Source organism: Muscardinus avellanarius (assembly GCF_963383645.1).
Source record: "Muscardinus avellanarius genome assembly, chromosome: 7".
NCBI classification, from domain to species: Eukaryota; Metazoa; Chordata; class Mammalia; order Rodentia; family Gliridae; genus Muscardinus; species Muscardinus avellanarius.
In genome coordinates this window covers 78,476,814-78,500,643 of record NC_137793.1, presented here as the reverse complement: position 1 = coordinate 78,500,643, position 23,830 = coordinate 78,476,814, and the positions used below count along the sequence as shown (strand labels likewise).

Sequence of the window (23,830 nt, the reverse complement as noted above, 5' to 3'; positions counted from 1 at the left end):
CTTCAGATGAACAGAAACAGTGTGCAGTGACCACCTGACAGCTTTCGTTTCATTTACAACTATTCAGAATGTAGCCTACTTTCAGTCGTGGAGAACTTTCAAATCAATGTTATTCTCTAGCTTTCACAGCTTCTGTTGCTTCCTAAGCATCCACCTTTCCTAAACCCAATCATCTATACAAGCCTAAATTGAATCCTAAACAGCTACAGAGGTCCTGTAATGAAAAACAGGAATGTGGGTTAATTTATTATCATTATTAGATTTCTAAATTATACTTTCTGAAATACAAAACACAGTTTAGTTCATTATTTACTTTGCATAAGAAAAAGTTATTTCCAATTCATCCTCTGTAATAAAAGAATAACATCAGGCTGAGGGCTTTGGTTATACTAAGCTAACTTGACAAGAGTTTGAGACAGAAATAGTCTTAGATTTGAACCAGCACAGCCTTTAAATCAAAAGGGAAAATACTGGCTGAACAAACCTTCTCCAGAATGCTTGTGATCAGAAGTGCTTCAGAGTTTGGAGTGTCTGCACAGACTTTTCTGGTTGAGCATCCCTAATCAGAAATGCCCTCAAATCAAAAACCGCTGAAAATGCTTATAGATTTCTGAAGAGTTCAAGTTTTTGGATTTCTGGATTAGGAATGTTCAATTTGTAGTATAAAAGACTCAGGATGCCAATTTTACTTTGACTTCAGCACATTCTTGGCCTTAATTATTTCACCCTGTTACTTTGAACCTGTGCAATCCTCCTGTCTCAGCCTCCCAAGAGCTGGGATTACACACGTGTGCCACCACACCTGGCTTTGTGGAACCAGAGGCTTTCTACCCCCGGGTTATACTCCCAGACCTATTTTATATTTTATTTGGAAACAGGGTCTCACTAAGTTGCTGAGAGCCTCAAAGTAGCTGAGGCTGGCTTCAAACCTGTGCGATCCTCCTGTCTCCACCTCCCAAATGTGGGGATTACACGCATGTGCCACCACATCCGGTTTGTTTTGCTTTTTAAGGAGTCAAAAAAGTACTGACTTCTATACATTTTATATAAAAGTCTTCTGTAAGTCTTATAAATAAAACCACTATACTAGATCTTGTCATTCACAGCAGATTTTAAAAAAGTGGCTCTTTACCAGAAGCTCCTGTTGCTTGTCTGTGGCTGATCGTCCAATCACCTTGTAGAGCTCCATGAGGTCACCAAGCATCCCATCGCCCAGCACCGGCAGCTGCATGGCAATAGCTGCCAGGCAATGGCACATCAGGATCCGGGCAGCATCTTGAGCACTGTGCAACTGTGTCAGCAAGGTCTCAACCACTGACTGGCTAAGATGGGGCCTGCCCTTGGCCAACTTCACCATACAATTTAGAGCTATCTGCACACCAAAACCAAAATGGGCTAATTAACACTTTGAAGGTAGTCAAGACAAACGTTCTTGGGAAAAGTCAAGGGCAAAAGTTTTTTGTAGGCCTAACATTTTCCTTCATAAAAAACACATTACATACTGAATTCCACACTAGGATTGTGAAGTATACTATTTTTTGAGGATTGAACCCACGGGCAATCTACCTCTAAGCTATATTCTCAGTCCTATTTTATTTTTAATTTTTAAACAGGGTTTCACTAAGTTGCTGAATCTTGAAAAGTTTGGCACATAATGGAAACTGACAAATAATAATTACAACAAAGGTTAGAGCATGTTTATAATTTTAAAATTCTAATTCATGTTCCTTAGCATGATATTTGATATACTCCATGATCCAGCTGTACAAACACCTTTTCAATTTCCTATTATGCCATCTAGTCATAATGGGCTACTGACCATTTTTCCAACATGTATATTTCTGCTTTCAGATCTTTTGTAACAGTGCTTCTTTGAGCTCAAACAATCTTTCCTAAAATTCAAATCCACCTTTCAAGGCTCAAGTCATATGACATTTACTTGTTGGAATCTTCCCTAACATTCTCAATTGAAATTCATCACTCCAACTCTGTCCTCTCATTACAGTCCCTCCTTGTTTACACACCAGATTGTACTACATTCAGCTTGGTACTATACTTCCTTATATAAATGTCAGTACCCTACTCCAGATGAGAAGCTCCTAACACAGACTCCTTTCTTGATCATTTACATATGTCCCCTTATGCCAAGACCAGTGTTTCACAGAAATTTAGGACTGTTGGCAAAAGAATTTGTTTTACTTAAAAAGAAAAAAAAAAAAAAATGAAGGTATTATGGTATTAAGAGGGATTCTGAGGATCCTCTCAATGGTACTGCCAAACACATGTTGCCTATTTCCTTTTTCCACCTATACATTACCAACTTTTACTAATGGGGTTACCTTCTTTATTATTCACCATTGTGACCACATCATACCTTTTCTTATTTTGTGTGTGGTTACTAGGGGTGGAAGCCAGGAGCATTCTACCTCCAAACTATACCCCCAGCCCTATTTCTTCTTTATTTTTGAAACAAGGTCTCACCAAGAGACCTTGGTTATGGAGGGCCTTACTAAGTAGCTAAGGCTGGCCGTGAACCTGCAATCCTCCTGTCTCAGTCTCTCAAATGCTGGGATTACAAGTGTGCACCACTGCACCAAGCTCACACCTTTTTTTTTTTTTTTTTGGTGGTACTGGGGGTGGAACTCAGAGGCTTTATACCTCCAGGCTATACTCCCAGACCTATTTTCTATTTTATTTGGAAACAGGGTCTCACTAAGTTGCCGAGAGCCTCACCAAGTAGCTGAGGCTGGCTTTGAACCTGTGCGATCCTCCTGTCTCAGCCTCCCAAGCGTGGGGATTACAAGCGTGCGCCACCACGCCCGGCTACACCTTTTCTTAACATGCAAAATTAAGTCCTGATTTCTTTCAAACCATACCTTAGATAAGCTAAAGCTCTTGCACTCTCCAATGTATATATAATAATCCCCTACCCCCTTGATGCTAGATGAACCCAGGGGCATTCTATCTCCCATATATACCTCCTCCCTTTTTTATTTTTATTTTGAAACAGGACCCCACTAGATTGCTGAGAATCTCACAACTTGCTGAGGCTGTCCTTGAAGAACTTGCGATCCCTCCTATCTCAGCCTTTCAAGTACTGGGATCACAGCTGTATATAATAGCTTTTTACTTCTAATAACTATGCTTTACTTTATTATTAATTTCATATTATAATTGTATTTTATGTTTACTCCAATATTAGCAGTCTCATTTCACATTTAAAAAAATCTTATATACATATACATATATATAGATATATATGAGAGATCATTTTTGTACTAAGGTAAAAATTCTCTTTTTTTTTTTGGTGGTACTGGGGATGAAACCCAGGGGCTTTTCTACCTCCGGACTACACTCCCAGACCTATTTTACTTTATTTGGAAACAGGCTCTCACTAAGTTGCTGAGAGCCTCACTAAGTAGCTGAGGCTGGCTTTGAGCCTATGCGATCCTCCCGTCTCAGCCTCCCAAGTGCTGGGATTACAAGCGTGCGCCACCACACCCAGCGGTAAAAATTCTTAATAGTAATTCTTCCACTGGGTTATAAACTAGTATTTTATATGCCAAAAATTAATGAATGCTTACACACAAGTGAGTTTGGCTAGTCATTCCAGCAGTTTTTTTAGTCTTGTAAGTATTAAACCTATGAGTATGTGTATACTGTCTATTTATATTGTCTAGGACCATCATATATATCTATTAAAACTTAATACTGACAGCTGAGGGCAAAATGGGCCAAGGCACAGATTTCTATCTTGTCTATCTTTTGAGATACTATTTTTAAAAAGTCAGCTTTCAAAGTAAATATCAAAAGAAAATTTGTGTGTGTGTGGTACTGGGGATGGAAGCTAGAAGCATTCTACCTCTGAGCTGTTCCCAAGCTCCATTTGATTCTTTATTTTGAAAGAGGGCCTCACTAAGTTACTGAGGCTGGCCACAGTAACTTCAATCCTCCTGTTTCAGCCTCCCACATACTGGGATTACAAGCATGCACAACCATGCTTGGCTCAAAAACAAGTGTTTAAGCCAGGGGCCAACAAACTTGCTATGGGTAAAATCTAACCCCTTACCTGTTTTTGTAAATAAAGTTTTATTGGAATACAGACATTCTCTCTCCCCACCTTAAACATCTTGTTCATGGCTGCTTTTACCCTATAATGGCAGAACTGAGTAGGTATGACAAAGAGTATATAATCTATAAAATTGAAAATATTATTTGACACTTTATAGAAAGACTGCCATTTCATAGTTTAGGCAATGAAAACAGGCGTTATATTAAGTGTTTTCACCTTTAAAGTGGCTTGAGCACCTGGGCTATCATCTTGAGTACAAAGCACCAAAAGGGATTCCAGGCCAAAGACAGCATCTTGCTCCAGTGCCAAAAGATCTGAAAGAAAAGCACTAAGTTTTAGGACAATCAAGTAGAGGATTAAGCGCATACCAGGAAACACAACAAAAACGTGTACAGTGCCTATGATCAAGAACACAATGTATAAAGCTAACCATTCTTGAAAAAGCACATGTAGCATTATTTCTGAAACATGAAGGCTATCTGGAGATTATAAGAATATGCACACTAAATCAAGAGCTAAAGCTCCAAGTTATAAATAAAGCAAAACTGAACCAGCATCACCAGCTTAGCTAAGGAAAATACTAAGAACAGAAAACTACTGCAGCATGTGTTAATCTTCCCAATCAGACATAAATTATGCAGGTATATTTTCACCTTGTGTATAATAGATTTTAGCCTCTAATGAAAGTTAACTACTTTTAGAAAGTCATGACTATTCAACAGAAGCTTATTAAGTCTGACCTTAAGGACTGAACACCTTAAATGTTTCATGTAATGACAATATTATAGCATCTTTTTCACTACCATAAGGCTAAAATTTCTCTGGAGGGTCCAGACCATTGCAAATATTTTAGTTTACTGTATATTTTGGTTAATATAGGTCAGTTTTGAGATTATAAAATAGTGTTCTATATTACCTGGCGAAAAATACTCTTTCCTATGCCTCAAATAAATTAGGCTTAATTATCTAAATCGGAATCAAGATATAACTTTAAGAAGTATTTCTTGAGTTAGTGTAGGAGACTGGCAAACAGTTTAAATACCAGTGAAGGTCAGGGTGCTAGAAAAATATATGTGCTAGGAACAAGCAGTACTGAAGGCTGGTGGGGATAAGGAGGACTGCTGAGCTTGTGATTCTTAATAAAGACCAAAACAAGCACTGAAGCCGGGTGTGGTGGCGTACACTTGTAAACCCTGCGCTTGGGAGGCTGAGATAAGGAGGATCATACAGGTTCAAAGCCAGCCTCAGCTACTTAGTGAGGCTCTCAGCAACTTAGTGAGACCCTGTTTCCAAATAAAGTATAAAATAATAGGTCTGGGAGTATAGCCCGGAGGTAGAAAAACCCCTGGGTTCCACCCCCAGTACCAACAAAAAACAAAACAAAAACAAAACAACAACAACAACAAAAAAAAAAACCAAAAAAACCCCCAAAAAAACCAAAAAACCAAAAAAACCAAGCACCGAAGCTGGATATGGTGGCACACACCTATAATTCCAGTACTTGAAAGGCTGAGATAGTACAATTTCAGGTTCAAGGCCAGAGATACCTTGTTTCAAAATAAAATAGGGCTGGTGGCCTGGCTCAGAGGTATAAAGTCTTTGGGTTCAATACACACACACACACACACACACACACACACACACACACACACACACACACACACCTACCTACACCCACACCCACACCCTCACAGGCTCAGAGGTAGAATGTCTCTGGTTTCAATCACATACACACCCCCTTGAAACAGAAGGATTGTCCAAAATGCATTTTCTGTTCTTGAAAATGGGCATGAAATATTTTAAGTCTTTAGGTCAAAAGGTGTTAGGAACACCTTTTTATTTTCCTTCCATATCTTCCTTATATAAACCAGTTTAATTCTACATATTGATAGAGATGAATTCTGTGAAAATTCTGTTCATACTGCTTTGTTAATTCATTCACCTCTAGGTGAAACTGCTTGTTATTTAAGCACCTTGGTTACTTAAACAATTTTTCTAGATTTCTGTTTAAGTGAATACACTCAGGTATACCATAAGAGTAGAGTCCTACAGGAAATCCCTACTCACACCACCACACTTGCAAAGGAAGTGGGAGGAGATGAGCAGGGATTCCGAATCCTTTTAATTTCACAATCCAGACCCGAGGTCCTTACATTTTTATTATTTTTCACAAAGATTAAGCATCCTTGAAAAGTTTACTTTAAGAAAACATCAAAAGAAGGTAAGTAGATCAATGCACACAGGCTAAAAACCAGAGATAAGAAGCCCAAGCACACAGATTCTGTCCAAACTCCAACCCAAAGTTCATATATAGTATCAGTCCTGACCAACTTACCCTTTTCTTGACAGGAGACTGTTATATTAGTTAGGACTCTCACTCCATGAGCAGCAATGCCCCTGTTATTATGATAACAACATTCCTGGGCTAATTTGACTAAATCAGAGGATCTGGGAGAAGAACCTATATTTCCTAAAAAGCAGAGAAAAGCAGCACAAATTATAGATTCGGTGTTCTCAGTTAAATGGGAAAATCTCTAAAAAATTTTAATAAAAATTTCTACCTCAAACTCATTATTAGTTTATATCATTATTTCTCTTTCCTCTGTCAAGTACTTAAAATATGTATGTACAAACCGTTTTGTAATGATTGAGATTCAAAATCAATATACAACTTTCCTGTAAAAATAATCAGAAAAGGTGCAAACCTCAAAACGACTAGAGACTGTATTCTGGGAGTTCTACTGCATTCTGAGTAAAATAGATCTCACTGTAAGCTTCTTGTCAGATAAAACCACTCCTTTAAGAGAGAAAATAAAAGAAAAATTTTGTTTCCTTTTCCTCACCCCGAATTGCTGGTATATTCTTATATTTTAAAATATTTACATAAAATTCCTCTATATAGAAAGCTGGCTGGGATCATTTGACTCAATGACCTATTTTTTTACAGATGAAATAAAAGACTGTAAAATATCCTGCCATTGAGGTCTTCTTGTCAGTTATGTGCTACTCTCGTGCTTTGTAGCTTTGTAGTTCTAAGCTATAGACTACAGGAACTTTTTAAATTCACGCTGTAACACTGAGGCCTGAGTTGGGATTTTTTTTTTTTTTTTTTTTTTTGTACTGGGAACTGAATCCAGAGTGTTCTAACTGAGCTACACCTCTATTCCTATTTTTCACTTTGAAACAGGGTCTTAGTTTCTGATACTAGCCACAAATTTACAATACTCCTGTCTCAGTCTCCTAAGTAGTAGGAGTGTAGGCTTGTGTTGTGTGTGTGTGTGTGTATATATATATATATATATATATATATATATATATATATATATATATGTATGTATGTATGTATGTATATATTCTTTTTTTTGTGTGTGTGGTACGGGTTCCTGAAACCCTTCTACTTTCGGGCTACACTCCCAGACCTATTTTTTATACTTTTTTGATTTGGAAACAGGGTCTCTTAAGTTGAACCTGCACAATCCTCCTGTCTCTGCCTCCCAAGTGTGGGGATTACAAGAGTGCACCACCATGCCCAGCGTGTTGTGAGTATTTTAATTTCTAGGAAAGAAGTTCTCAGTTATAACTAGTTGAGCTTTAAGAGAAATCAGGAGATTTAGGCCTGTTCATCTTCTTGAAAGAGTCTCTCATTCCTGTCTTCCTTCCTCTGCTTATTGTTCCATGATTCTTGTCAAGCTCAACCTTGTCTCTCATACAAGATGACCATATTTTCTGCAGTTGAAGGGAGACACTACTAGTAATTAGCATAATTATTAGTATTAGCCTTGGCATAAACCAAGACTATCCCAGATAGTGAAAGATATATGGTCACTATATTGATTTCTAGTTGAACAAAAAAATACTAGCTTAGGTATTAGTGTTATTAAAAGGTAAAACAATAAAAAGATGAAACTACATAAGCTTCCCAAATCTTACAAACCAGCAAGAACTTATTGTTAACTTTCTAGAATATTTCTTCTGGGTCTTTTTTCCCCTTATGCACAACCATTCCATTAAAAGACCCATACAAATCAGGATATATAAATGTTGGCTGATATCCTGCTTTTAAAATATCTTTCAGCTGGCTGGGCGTGATGGCGCATGCTTGTAATCCCCGCGCTTGGGAGGCGGAGACAGGAGGATTGCTCAGGTTCGAAGCCAGCTGTGCTGGCTTAAGAGATCCTGTTTCCAAATAATAAAAAAATATATAAAATAGGTCTGGGAGTGTAGCCCGGAGGTAGAAGGGCTTCCAGGAACCCCAGTACCACAAAAGAAGAAGAAGAAGAAGAAGAAGAAGAAGAAGAAGAAGAAGAAGAAGAAGAAGAAGAAGAAGAAGAAGAAGAAGAAGAAGAAGAAGAAGAAGAAACAGAGAAAGAAAGGGAAAAAAATCTTTCAGCATTTTTCTATGCTAACAACTTAAGGCATAAGATTATTATTTTTAATTTAATTTTGACTTATTTAGAAATAATTTTCCAAGACAGTCATTTAGTTTCAAATTTACAACACATAGAAGAAAAAGATGAGAGAAGTCTCACCCATCTGCCCAATGTTACCAGTTTCTTATGTATCATTCAGAGAATGTATACTTGCAAGTATATTTATTCCTGTCCTTTTCTGTTTCTACACTATTCTGCACCTTGCAGTATTTCTCTTTAAATATTATATCATGGAGATCAACCCATGCCATATATTCTTTTTAATAAACTGTACTGACTTCTATTGCAGTGATACATCATAATTTCTTTAATGAGTCTTCTATTGATAAACATTTTATGATGCTATTACATCCTGTACTGATCGACAATATTTTGCTATTACACAGAATGATGCTGTAAATAGTCTTGTACATAAATCATTTCTTAATGTAATATAATTTATTCTACTTAAATTAGGTAAAATAAATTCCTAGAAGTGGAATTCCTGGGTTATCTATAATTTAATGAGTATTTCCAAATTACCTATGCAGAGGTTTAATAATTTTTATTTGCACAAGCAATCAGAGTATGCTATCAAACTTCTGAATCTTTGTCAAGTTATTTTAATTTGCAGTTTTCTTAGGTATAACATTGAACATCTTATATGCATAAGAGCTATTTGTGAGTGATTACTTACACATACTAAATTTACGTTTGTTTTACAAACCACTCTGGCTACATATAAAAAATGTAATCAATGAAAACACACTTAAACATTTTATACTATTTCAGGAAGTAATTTAGCTTTGAAAAATCTCTGACTTTTATTTATTTGTTTGGTTGGTTTTTGGTACTGAAGATTGAACCCAGGGGCAGTCTACCTCCCAGATACATCCCAAGTCCTTTTTGTTTTTTATTTATAAACAGGGTCCCACTGAGTTACTGAGGCTAGACTCAAACCTGGAATCCTCCTGTCTCAACTTTCAAAGTACTGGGATTACAGGTGTGTGCCACCACGCCTGGCCTTGATTTTTATTTCCTATAAACATTAACTAGTTTGGCTTACTTAAGCCTTTTGCTTAATTCCATATACAATTGTAATAAGCTTCAATAAAAGGACAAATATCTAGCCTGAAGCCAGGCATGATGGCACAAACCTGGGAGGCTGAGACAAGAAGCTCGCAGGTTCAAAGCTAGTCTCAGCAATTTAGTGAGACCCTATTTCAAAATAAAAAAAATTAAAAACAGGGCTGGGGGTTTAGCTTAGCGGTACAATATCTCTGGGTTCAATTCTCAGTATAATCTTCACAAAAATTACCTAGCTTGAGAAATCCTATTATAATTTGACACAAATGCTTGTCTTTGAAACTAAAAAATAAAAAGGCATCATATATCTAGTTAGTTTGGTGTTAAAAAAAAAAAAAAAAAAAAAAAGAATCCTGAGTCAGAACCCTTGGGTTCAGGCCTAGGTTCCGGAACTTCCTATGTATGTGACTTTGGATGACCTCTGAACCCTTGTGAGTCTATTTCAATACTTAGAAACTCACTTTCCTGTGCCTCACTTGAAATGTTATTTGTATGAGAAGGATCTTATAAACTGTAAGATACAACCAAGACTGCCTACCATATCTCTTTCAAAGCGTGATGTTAGTCAAGGAAAACTAGCTGGTTTATGTAAATAATTCATCACAAGCAAACTGGATATATGGTAGATTGTTTATAAAGAAGGCTGCAAAGATCTTTCCCATCCCTGGTAGGGATGACTCTTTGCCACATTATTTTCTTATTCCTCACATCAGGAGGTGTTTATTTCTCCACCTATCTGGGCTTGACCATGTGACTTACTATGGCCAATAATATATTAGAAAACATAATGCAAACTAAAGGTTGGAAAGTGCTTGTGTGTGGTGGCTTGCTTTCTATTGTCTGCAACTAGCAACCAGAGAACAAGACACATGAGGAGAATAAGAAATTTGAGCTGAAACTTTTCAACTTCTATACTGTGAAAGAGGCCATCTTTGATCATCCAGCGCTAGTCCAATCTTCAGATAACTATATTCATGAGTAACCCCAAGAGAGACCAGTAGTAGTACTACCTTACTGAGCCCAGTCAAAACTAGTAATTCACATAATCAGAGCAAATAAAATGGTCATGGTTTCAGGCCACCAAGTTTGGGAATGATCTGTGTATTTCAATAGGTAACATAGAATATCTTAAAGAATTCCTGTCAGTAAGTGAACAGAAAAAAAGGGAGGTCAGAGATCAGCCAAGAACATAGTCAAAAAAGCCATGCGCGGAGTCCCATAAAAGACAATGCAGCCCCTGTCACTGGCTACTTGATGTCATAATTTGTATGGCTATCACAGGTGCCAAACTTGGCAAACAATCACTACTGCTACAGTACATTCTGAAAACTGGATGTTGTGTTGGTCACTGCTACATCACCAGAATGGATTCCCCCACATTCCCATATCTTATTACTGGTTCCCAATTCAGTGTATACTATGAAATAATTAGGGGAGATAGAGCAATAGAGTACCAGTTCTCTTCTGCTTCCTATCAAGACTTATATGACAGAGAACTTCCTTTACTCAGGAAATTCATGCTATTAAGCCACTTTATTTATTTTGCAGGTCTGGGGATGGAACCCAGGGGTATCTGACCTCCGAGCTACACCCCCTGCCCTATTTTTTATTCTTTATTTTGAAACAGAGTCTCACTAAGTTGCAGAGGGCCTCAATAAGTAGCTAAGACTGTCCGTGAACCACGATCCTACAGTTTCAGGCTCCCCAATGCTGGGATTACAAGTGTGCGCCACCACGCCAGGCTTAGGCCACTTTAATAGGACAAATAAGTATACATTGTAGTTCTTTAATTCAGTTCAGATTAACTGACTAGAAAAAGCAAGAGAAATTTCACAAAATCTTCACTACAAATAAAAAACTTTAGTCTTATGTCTATAAGTTAAGTAAGCTACTAACTGGGCATTAATGGAGGCATATGAAGTTAATTTTGAATAGGTGACTAAGAAAGTATTACTGAAATGGAGTAAATTTTAATAATTTTATAGAGATAATTTATACTACAAGGAAGCATATGACATTTGCTTTTAAAATTCACCACCACCTGGCTTTCAAAATGTAAAGGTTCCTTTGAGTCAGATACAGAAAAGCAAGCCAGGAATTTTAAGCATCCTCAAGACTACTGTTTTATCCATATGTAGTTCAAGAAAGTACAAACCAGAAACATATCCATGAGTTAAGATCAAAGATGCATGCCGGGCATAGTGGTGCACGCTTGTAATCCCAGTTCTTGGGAGGCTGAAACAGGAGAATCGTAGGTTTGAAGTCAGCCTTAGCAACTTAGTGAGGCCCTCTACAACTTACTGAGACCTTGTTTCCAAATAAGAAACAAAATGGGCCTAGGGGTATATCTTAGAGGTAGAATGCCTTTAAGTTCAATCCCCAGTGCAACAAACAAACAAACAAACAAACAAACAACCCCACAAAGATGCAAGGTTCTATTACCACAAGCATTAGTTAAGAAATCAATTTTAATTAAGAAATCAATTTTAAATAAATTACCAGCATAAAAAGGTTTACTAGCATAAACCTTCCATAGTTTAAAGCTTTATAAAGGAAATAACCTAAAATAATGTGCTAAGGACCTAGCACATTATCTCTTCCTTACCTGGAGCTATACTGAAGTACTGTTTGATGGCAATGGTCCCTGATAGTGTGGAAAGGACAGACAACATCCCTAGCTTTAAGCTGTCATAAGGAGTCTGGAGGGCACATTCACAGAGTACCTGAAGTACAGAGGAGAAATGAACATAGAATTTCAAACATCAACATCCTTCTGTCAACTCCATTTATATTTTCTAGATTTTTTTGAAAAATTATATACAAAAGCTTTTTTGTTGTTGTTGCAGGTTTAGGGATGGAACCCAGGGGCATTCAACTTCTGAGCTACACCCTCTGCCCTATTTTTTATTCATTATGTTTCACTAAGTTGCGGAGGGTCTCCCTAAGTAGCTGAGGCTGTCCGTGAACTGCGATCCTCTGGTTTCAGCCTCCTGAATGCTGGGATTACAAGCGTGCACCACCATGCCTGACACAAAGGGTTTTTTTATTCTTCTGATAAAAAAAAAAAAAACACAAACAAACTTAGGTTAACAGCTGAGTATGATAGTGTGTACCTGTAATTCCAGAACTTGGGAGGCTGAGATAAGAGGACTGCAGGTTCAAGACCAGCCTCAGTAACTTAGGAAAATCCTGTTTCCAAATTTAAAAAAAAGAGCCTCGCGTGGTGGCTCACACTTGTAATTCCAGCATTTGGGAGGCTAAGATTGGAGGATTGTGGTTCGCAGACAGCCTCAGCTACTTAGTGAGGCCCTCTGCAACTCTAGTGAGTCCTTGTTTCAGAAAAATAAAAAGACTGAAAAATAAGGCCGGGGGTATAGCTCGGAGGTCAAACATTCCTGGGTCCCATCCCCAGGCCCCCCAAAAAAAATTTTTAAAAAGGGTCTGGGGCATAGCTCAAAGGTAGAATGTTCCTGTGTCTGATCACCAATACCATAAATAACTAAACAAAAACCTAGTAACAACAAAAACATCCAGCTTTGGTCAAACTGCCAAAGAGCAGCTTAGGAAGGTTAGAAGAGCTTAGGAAGACATAATAATTAAATGTAATGAGGTATCTTACAAAGAAAAAGGACATGAGGTAAAAACTAAAGAAATCTGAATAAAAGTATTTACTTTGGTTAATAATAATGTATCCGTACTTGTTCTTTTATAACAAATAGACCATACTACTATAAGATGTCAATAACAGGGGGAACTAGGTGTAGCGTATGTGTACTATTTTGCCAGTTTTTCTGCAAATGTTAAATTTCTTCCACATCTTACTAACCTAAGAGCTATGAGTATTATTTTACATATGTGTAAAAAAAGAGTGTGTCATGCTGGGCAAGATGGCGCACGCTTGTAATTCCAGAACTTGGAAGGCTGAGACAGGATGATCTGGGTTTGTGGCCAGCCTCAGCTACTTATAGTGAGACCCTCTGCAACTTAGAAACTGTTTCAAAATAAAGAATAAAATAATGGATTTGGGGTTGTAGTTCAGAGGTAGAATGCCCCTGGGTTCAATCCCCAGCACCACACACACACAAAATAATAATAAAAAATAAAAAGAGTGTATTTATAAATGTGAAATGTAAGTTTATAAGTGTATAGCAATATCCTTTAATCTCTAGTCATTTAATTCCTTACTGGTAACAGTCTAATTTTATCAAAAACAAAATGCTAGTTGTTCTTTTATAGAACTATAAACTGAATTATAAACTGTGTTTATAGTATAATGGCTCTTACCTCATCCTATGTGGAAAAATTGTATCCTATGACAGTATGACATATAAATAACCAAACAACTGTTGCCTTAGATTAAACTAATTCCCATTCCCCCATAAAGTTGCAGAAAAAGTCTAGGGGAAAATAAAAAATATAATTTGGGAAATAGTTAAATAAGAAACTTAATAAAGTCCCAAGAACTACCAAGAAAATTTTGGAAGAATTCAGGAAATCTGGTTCCAAAGATTACATAGAAAAATAAAAAGTAGCCAGGCGTGGTGGCGCAGGCTTGTAATCCCCGCACTTGGGAGGGGGAGACAGGAGGATTGTGCAGGTTCGAAGCCAGCCCTGCTGGCTTAAGACACCCTGTTTCCAAATAAAAAAGTATAAAAATAGGTCTGAGAATGTAGCCCGGAGGTAGAAGGGCTTCCAGGAACCCCAGTACCACCAAAAAAAGAGAGAGAGAAAAAAAAGTAGAAAATACCCAGAAAAGATGGGCATGGTGACGCATGCTTGTAATCCTAGTACTTTGGAGGCTGAGACAGGAAGAACACAGATTTGAGGATAGCCTTAGCAAGTAGTGAGATTCTCATTAATCCAGTGAGACTCTGTTTCAAAATAAAAACTAAAAAAGGGCTGTGGATGTTGCTAGAAGAATGGTCCTGGGTTTGCTCCCCAGTACCCTCCCCCCAAAAGAAAAAACAACCAGAATTTCTGACAAGTGATAGATTCGAAGAGACATTAGATTTAATATATAATAATGGCATTTCCAATCAAAAGGATCATTTAATGAACTTTCAAAGACAACTAGCCAGTCATTTGGGTAAAATAAAACTAAATCCTTGTTTCTTTTTTCTTTTTTCTTGTGTGTGTGGTACTGGGGATTAAACCCAAAGATGCTCTATTGTTGAGTACTGCAATTTTAGGCATGTACTACCACATCCAACCAGTTTCATTTTTTATAAATTATAACGATAATAAAAGAACTATAAAAACTACTGACAGTTAATATGGAAAAACAAAAAGTAAAACAATAATTGACAAAACTGGAAAAAATTCACATCACACAAGATCAATAAAGGGCCAATAACTTTCAACTTAAAGTGTTCTTACTAATGAATAGGCAAAACAATAAACATTTGTAGTTCACAGAAATAATTTATACAAATATTCTTAAAATAAGATGTTTAACTTCATTAGTAATTTCAAACACTGGAATTAAAGAAATTAAATTTGAAATAAAAGCCGGGCGTGGTGGTGCATGCTTGTAATCCCCGCGCTTGGGAGGCAGAGACAGGAGGATCGCGCAGGTTTGAAGCCAGCCGCACACGCTGGCTTAGGAGACCCTGTTTCCAAATAAAAATGTAAAAATAGGTCTGGGAGTGTAGCCCAGAGGTAGAAGGGCTTCCAGGAACCCAGTACCACCCCCCCCCCCAAAAAAAAAGGTCAGAATGGCAAAGATTAATACATAACATTAAAGAGTAGGGAAAAATAGGTACTGTCACACATTGCTGACAATGTAATAGAGTGTAAACCTCATTGATGGGTAACTAGCATCAGCTCTCAAACATTTAAATCCTTCTTCTGGAAAATTATATTCACAAAAGTGACTTTTACAAACTACTCAATGTGGCAATGTTAACAGTAAGTGTTGGAAACAAAAGAAGACAGTAAAACAAACCCACACACTTATAGCCAATTTATTTTCAACAAAGGAGCCAAAAACATACACTGGAAAAAAGGTAGCCTGTTCAACAAATGGTGTTGTCAAAACTGGTTAACCATATTCAAAAAATGAAAATAAACCTCACTTCTTCACCCTGGACAAGAGTTAATTTCAGAGGGATCAAAGAATTCCACATGGATCAAAGACTTGGAAATTAGACCAGAGACCTTGCAGCTCCTTGAAGAGGGCACAGGTCCAACACTGCAACACATAGGCACAGGTAAAAACTTTCTTAACAAGACCCCAAAGGCACAAGAAACTAAAAGGCAAATCAATACATGGGATTGCATGAAACTGAAGAGCTTCTGTACAGCAAAGGAAACTATAAAGAACCTCAACTGAGAGTCAACAAAATGAGAGAAGATTTTTGCCACCTACTCCAACAGAGGACGAATATCTAGAATATACAGAGAACTCAAGAAACTTAATACTAAGAAAACAAATAACCCAATAAAAAAATGGGCAAGTGAACGAAAAAACACTTCACAAAGAAAGAAATCCAAATGGCCAATAAAGGCATGAAAAAATGCTCAACATCATTAGCAATCAGAGAGATGCAAATCAAAAGCATCCTGAGAGTTCACCTAACCCCAACTAGAATGGCAATCATTCAAAATACAAACAACAACAAATGCCGGTGAGGATGTAGAGAAGTGGGAACTCTACTACATTGTTGATGGGACTGCAAATTAGTGCAACCACTTTGGAAAATAGTATAGAGGATCCTCTGAAGAATGGTAACGAACCTACTGTATGATCCAGCAATACCACTTCTGGTTATCTACCCAAAAGAAAGGAAACCAGACTACCAAACTAAACATGCATATTTATATTCATAGCTGCACAATTCACAATTGCCAAACTATGGAACCAGCTAAGATGTCCATCAACAGATGAATGGAAATGGATGGAACTGGAGAACATTATGCTAAGAGAGATTAGTCAGTCACAAAAACATAAGAAATTGGATGCTCTCCCTAACAGACGGAAGCTAGGGAGAAAGTGTGTCATAGGAGTAACTGTAGATGATGAGGGAGATACTACAGATGAGCAAGTAAGGCGACCTAATTGAGGGGATGGGAGGGGGAAGAGGGAAATTCTCTAATGCAAATGGTGTACTTTAACAAACATATCAATGTCAATCACTAAGCCAAACATGAGAAGGAGGAAGAGGGAGAGAACTGAGTGGGAATTGGGTAAGGGCTAGTTGTGTGATGTGTGCATGTATGTCTCTACCATCTTGTATTCCATTAAGATGTATAACTACAATGCACCAATAAAAAAAAAAAAAAAGGCAGTACTTCTACTTGCTAATACCAGATGTTCTCCAAGATACAAAGTGGCAAAAGGTCCAGAACAGGCATACAGTATATTTTTTTTTATCTATATAGAAAAAGACAGAAAGATTCATCCTTGCACAGGGATGAATAAGGTTAGAAAGATACATAAGAAACTAAAAGTGATCATCTCTGCAAGAGGATACCTTTGGGAAAAGATGAAAGACTTTTTCTACTCACTGTATACCTTAAAGCTCTAGGCATCTATCATGTGCATGTCTACTTTTCAACTGAAATAAAAAAAAAAAAAAACCTAGTTAAGAACAAAAATAGCAATAACAAAAATTACCACGGAAAAGTAGAAATTGACCTTAAAGATATAGTAGGTTTCTCATAATGGAAGAAGATAGTCTAGGTAATGTATCATGGAGGAACTATATTCAAAAAGGACAGAAGCTAGCCAGGCATGGTGGTGCATGCTTGTAATCCCAGCACTTGGTAGGCTGAGGCAGAAGGATAGCACATGTTCTAAGCCAGCCTTAGCTACTTAGTGGGGCTCTCAGCAACTTAGTGAGACCCTGTTTCCAAATAAAGTATAAAATAGGTCTGTGAGTATAGCCTGGAGGTAGAAAAGCTCCTGGGTTCCACCCCCAGTACCACACACACACACACACACACACACACACACCAACAAAAAAAAAAAAAAAAAAAAAAGAAAAGAAAAAAAGAAAAAAGGACAGAAGCTAATAGAGATAGGGAAGATTTGGTCATATTATAAAAGACCTTGAAAGTTAGACAAAGTAATTTACACTTGATGAAAAAGGATAAAAGGAAGCCAAGGAGAGGAATAATGGCATGTAAAGAGTTAAGGGAGATGATTCTGACAACGGTAAACAACCTAAATTAACAAAGAGAGTTGGGAGTTAAGGAGGCCAGCCTATAGTCTATGGTAGTAATACAGGCAGTTGGTGAAGATGGCCTAGTTTTGTGGTAGGAATGAAGATGATGAGTTCGAGAGATTTTTATTTTGTATTGTTAGAACCCAGCTAAGCACATACTCTACCACTGAGCCAGCCACACCCTGCCCATGAGAGATATTCTGAAAGATTATATAAAACAGCATGAACAAAAAGGATACAGTGATCATTACAAAATTTTAAATTTGGTGATCAGATAATGCTGATTCTACTTAATGAAGAATGAGAATTTATGGAGTAGCCAATTTTAAAGGAAGAACAGAGCCGGGCATGGTGGCACACGCTTGTAATCCCAGCATTCTGGAGGCTGAGACAGGAGGACTGCAGTTTGCAGACAGCTTCAGCTACTTAGGGAGGCCCTTTGCAATTCAGTGAGACCCTGTTTCATAATAAGGAATAAAAAATAAGGCTGGGGATGTTGCTCAGAGGTAGAATGCCCCTGGGTTCTATCCCCAGTACCGCCAAAAATAAATAAAAATAAATAAAAATAAAGGAAGAAGAGAAAATAAGAGATAGAACCCCAAAAAAGAAGTATTCATCAGGCATTTGGAAACAAGGACATAGTAGATTTTTAGTTGGATTCATACCAAAATTCTGACTCTGGCTGGGTATGGTACATGCCTATAATCGTAGTACTCAGGATGCTGTGGCAGGAGGATCACAAGTTTGAGGCTGGCCTCAGCAATTTAGAAGGACCCTGTTTCAAAATAAAAAATAAAAAGGGCTGATGGTGTTCTCAGAGGTAGAATGTCTCTGGGTTCAATCCCCAGTACCAAAGGAAAAAGGAAAAGAAGAGAAAAGAAAAGAAAAAGAAAAATCTTGGCACTGTCATTTGCCATCTCTGTGATCCAAGGCAATTATTGAAATCTTTGAATCTCAAAGAACTGCTGGTTTTCACAAAAAATATCTGTGGAAAAATAAGCAAGAAATTAGATGTTGGTTGACACTGAGCAAAGAAACTGTATATATGTAGGACAGCAGATGAGAAATATTTCACTATATCCCCTTTTTGTAATTTTGCGATTTTGATTACATGCCTGCGTTGGCATTAAAATTAAAAATAAAAGTGGGGGCATTTGTTTCTGTAAGATTAAATAACCACTGAAGGTCAAAGCACTTTGCAACCCATGCTAGCTACGATGCCTGAGAGCAATAGAGAAGCTAAAGTAAAGGGCCAAGTAGACGGATGGAGCCCCGCATACTAGTACTATGGGAGTACCTCAGGATGATGGAATAGATGGAAGAAAGCAGAAGGCGAGCACTCAACTCTGAGGAAAGAGATGGTGAAGACTATAGAAAAAGTAGTTTAGAGTAGAAAAGACGAGTGAGGATAGTGAAATGCCAAGGATGCCAAGAAAAGGGACAGGCTGACAGTGTCTGAAGTATTAAAATTTCAAGATGATAAAGGCAGAAAAAAGCCTTTGGATTTAGCATTTAGAACACTGCCGATCTTTTAAATGTCCCAGCAAAGTTATAGAAAAACATATCTAAATTCAAATGTATAAAGAGTAGGGGATGATGAAATAAAGCAGGTATAAATGCTATTTTTGAAGTTCAAAAGGAAGCATTCTTAAAATAAGTGATTATTAGTTAATACTATCATTTTTATTTAGTCAAATACTTAACAATTTCCATTTATTCACTTTTTATTGCCTAAACAGTCCTGCCCTTTACTATTAACTAACTTGTGGATTAGTACTAATATATTACCTCAATCAAATGATCCAAGAAGTTAGAAACATATCCTGTCCTTACTATACATCAAAATTATGTCTGAGATGGCTGTGTGTATAATAGCCATTCAGCCTTTTGTGATTATTAAAAAAGTGAGACATAAGGTGATAATGATAGCAAAAATTTATTATTATTATTTTATTAATTTTTACGGTACTGGCGATGAAACTCAGAGGCATTCTACCTCTAAGCTATACCCCCAGCCCAACATTTTCTTCTTTATTTTGAAATAGGGTTTCACTGAGTTGCAAAGGGCTTCACTAAGTAGCTGAGGCTGTCCTCAAACCGTGATCCTGTCTCAGCCTCCGGAATGCTGGGATTACAAGCGTGTGACACCATGCCCGGCTTGAATAATTTTTTAAAAGATGATTTTACTATTTATAAAATGAACAAAACATTAAAAAATCTTAGAAAATTATTTATAGCATTATCTTCTGATCGCTGTCATGTAGTATATTGCTGAGTATCTAAAATGGTCTCAGTAAGTACATAAGGATTTAAAGACTCATTGATGCACATTAGTAAGCTTAACAGCAAATCATGAAGTTCTCAAGAGATGTCACATCAATCATATTTCAATGATGAAATCTGGTTCAAGTTTCTGCTTCAAGGACATTGTCTATTACATAAATGTTTTTAATTAAGATCATTTTTCTGATCAACAAAGAAGTTAAAAATTCCCTCTTTACATGAAGTCTCCTTTCTCACTCACTACCACTGCCTTTCCTCACTGACTGGTCTCAATTTCTCTCTATGCTGGTTTAACTCACTGTTTGATGCCAGGCGTGATGGCGGACGCTTGTAATCCCCGCGCTTGGGAGGCTGAGACAGGACGATTGCACAGGTTCGAAGCCAGCCTCAGCTACTTAGTGAGGCTTTCGGCAACTTAGTGAGACCCTGTTTCCAAAAAGAAAATATTAAAAAAAGGTCTGGGAGTATAGCCCGGAGGTAGAAAGCCTCTGGGTTCCACCCCCAGTACCACCCCCCCCAAAAAAAAAACCCCCAAAACTCACTGTTTGACCAGAGGCCCTGGCCTGAATTACTATTTTCTGGGACATCTCTAAATACAGTTTTCTTTTCTATTCTGGAATGGGACTGGCCGCCAGGGATGTGTTCCACAAAAGAATTGCAAAAAGCTATAATCTTTAAAGTTAAAAAAAAAAATATATATATATATATATATATATATATGTTTGAAAGTATAGCCATAGATACAGCACCTCTACATTTTTTCATGTCTCCACTGTACTAACTACAAAAAAAATTATTAAAAGAACTAATTCTCAAGTTTAACTTGTCATTCCTTTTCGTATCAAGTAAGGTATAAACCAGAAACTTTCAAAAGAGATAATGACAAAAATAAAATGTTTCTGATGATATCCAGAACAAATAAAATTTGATTTGTAACAGAGAAGTTGTATTAATCATCTATCCTCCTCAATAAGACTATGGTATTAGAATATTATAAACTATTAATTCAGAGTAATACCACCCATTTTTCTTGGCAAAGCATCAAAAACATCCAAAGAGAAATATAAACACATTAAAACTATTTTAGGTTGCATATGGTGGTACATGTCAGTAATCCCGGGTACTTGGGAGGCTGAAGCAGGAGAATCTCAAGTTTAAGGCTAGCCTGGGCACCTTAGTGAAACCCTGTCTCAAAATAAAAAAAGGGGGTAAGCTCAGTGGTAGAGTACCCCCTGGGTTCAATTCCCAGAAACACAAAAACAAATAGACAAACAATTGGGTTTGAATGAAATTATTTCGTTTTGACTATCCTGATAATAGTATACTATACTTGGACCTCGATGTCTTTATAATCCTTGAGAATGAGAGCCTTTATTAAAACCTAGGATATTAGTTTTCACATGGAATTTATAAAACAAATAAAAAAGCCAATGAAAGTAGCAATGGAATTAGACACCATTTAAGCTTGGAACACCAAAACTCAAAAATCACCAGTAGCAAAACATTATGGGACATGCCTATATCCTAGCACCTGAGAGGCTGAGACAGGGGGATCTCAGGTTAGAGGCACCCCTAAGCAAATTAGGCTGCTAAGAGCAGAGGCTCTTAGCAATTTAGCAAGAGACCCTGTTCCCAAATAAAAAATAAAGTAGGATTAGAGATATAACTTGAAGGGAGAATATCCCTGGGTTCAATCCCCAGTACCAAAAAATTCAATCAGCAATGATAAGATTAGCTGAGAGGATTATAGAAAAAGGGAAAACAAAAGAAAAACCTAGAAGAATAATTATTCTTTGTGAGAATAAAATTTAAATTTGAAATCAATACAGTATTACTTTATAGAGATTAAATCATTATAACTCTTCTCTTGATATATTTTCTAAAATATATCTTGGCTTTTAAAAATGACTACTTGACTACACCCATTTAATTAAAATCAATACCGTGTGTTCCAGCCACATGGAAAAATATTCTTTGTGGGAGGAACAAACACTAAAAAAAACATATGTTCAATAAAAACTAACCAAAGAAAAAAATCACATGAAAGATAAATCAGAATTAAAAATCTCAAGATAAAGGAAAATATGGCATAAAACTGTTAATGTGGTTGTAAAGTTTAAGTAAATATTATAAAAAGAAACTTGGCAATGTAAAAATATCTATAAAGACCAGTCATAATCCTATCATGCTTTGAAAATAGAAATTGACAAATTCTAAATTTTTCATGGAAAGGCAAAGGACCTAGAAAAATTAAAACAATTTTAAAAAAAAAAAGTATAAAGATAAAAGACTCACACTACCTAATTCCAAGAGTTATCAAAAGCCATAGTAGTCAAGATAATGTACTACTGGCTTAAGGATATATATAGATCAATGGAAGAGAATAGAATTCAGAAATAGTACTACTAAGATTGGTCAACTAATTATCAACAAAAATGCTAAGAAAAGATAGTTTTTTCCACAAATGGTGCTGGAACATTTTGTTATCTCAATGTACTTCAATCTCTCCTTTTACCATATTCAAAAGTCACCTTAAAGATGAATCACAGAAAGAGCTAAATATAAAACTTCTAGAAGAAAACAAAGGAAAAAAAATCTTTGTTAAGATCTTTGTGACCTTAGGTTAGGCAAAGATTTTTTAAATAAAACTCAAAAAGGAGAAAAACTGAATTTTATTTAAAAAAAACTTCTCCTCAAAAGACATTATATTAAAGCCACATTTTGGGAGGAAATACTTGCAAAATACATAAGTGACAAAAATTCATATCGAGAATGTATAAAGTACTCAATAGAAAAAAGATAAGAAACCTAATAAAAAATGAATAAACGATTAGAACAGGTACTTCAATGAAGAACAGCTATGGATGATAGCTAAGACTTATTATAAGAAGCTCAAGCCGGGCGTGGTGGCGCACGCTTGTAATCCCCGTGCTTGGGAGGCAGAGACAGGAGGATCGCGCTGGTTCGGAGCCAGCCTCGCTGGCTTAAGAGACCCTGTTTCCACATAAAAAAAGTTAAAAAATAGGTCTGGGAGTGTAGCCCGTGGGAGTGTAGCCCAGAGGTAGAAGGGCTTCCAGGAACCCCAGTACCACAAAAAAAAAAAAAAAAAAAAAAAAGCTCAAAATCATTAGTCATTACGGAAATGTAGATTAAAATCACAATGACACTATATATTTATTAGAAAGGCTTACAACAGTCACCCAAAGTGTTGGAAAAGACACAAATCTAAAACTTTTACTTTTTTTTTTTTTTGGTGGTACTGGAGGTGGAACCCAGGGGCTTTCTACCTCCGGGCTACACTCCCAGAACTATTTTATACTTTATTTGGAAACAGGGTCTCACTCAGTTGCTGAGAGCCTCACTCAGTAGCTGAGGCTGGCTTCGAACCTGTGTGATCCTCCTGTCTCAGCCTCCCAAGCGCGGGGATTACAAGCGTGTGCCACCACACCTGGCTTAACTCTTACATATTTTTGATAGGTATGTAAAATGGCTCAGCTATTTTGGAAAACAGTCTAGAACTGATATGACTGGGCTGTCCCCTCCCATGCTCATGCTAAAATTTAGCTGCCTTTGTAACATTATCAAGAAGCAGAACCAAGCTGAGTGTAATGGCGAATGCCTTTAATTCCGGTGGGAGGATGAAATAGAAGGATTATAGTTTGGAAGACAGTCTCAGAAATGCAGCAAGATTCTCAGCAACCTAGCAAGACCCTGTTTGAAAACAAAAACATAAAAAAGGCTGGAGGTGTAGCTCCGAAGTGGAATGTCCTTGGGTTTTAATACCAGTACCACATTAAAAAATCAAAAAAACAGTG

At 36.9% G+C, this 23,830-nt stretch overlaps 1 protein-coding gene across 4 annotated transcripts in view; it reads right to left on the bottom strand.

The window, feature by feature from the left end:
• INTS7 (integrator complex subunit 7) overlaps positions 1–23,830 on the bottom strand; it is a gene marked incomplete at both ends in the record, with an annotated part of 85,267 nt that overhangs the window by 22,016 nt on the left and 39,421 nt on the right. For all 4 annotated transcript variants that reach the window (XM_080699385.1, XM_080699387.1, XM_080699386.1 and 1 more), the window contains 4 exons: positions 1,133–1,372; positions 4,289–4,386; positions 6,408–6,542; positions 12,173–12,290. In XM_080699385.1, the coding sequence (XP_080555511.1) occupies positions 1,133–1,372; positions 4,289–4,386; positions 6,408–6,542; positions 12,173–12,290 (591 nt within the window). The remainder of the gene's footprint in view (positions 1–1,132; positions 1,373–4,288; positions 4,387–6,407; positions 6,543–12,172; positions 12,291–23,830) is intronic.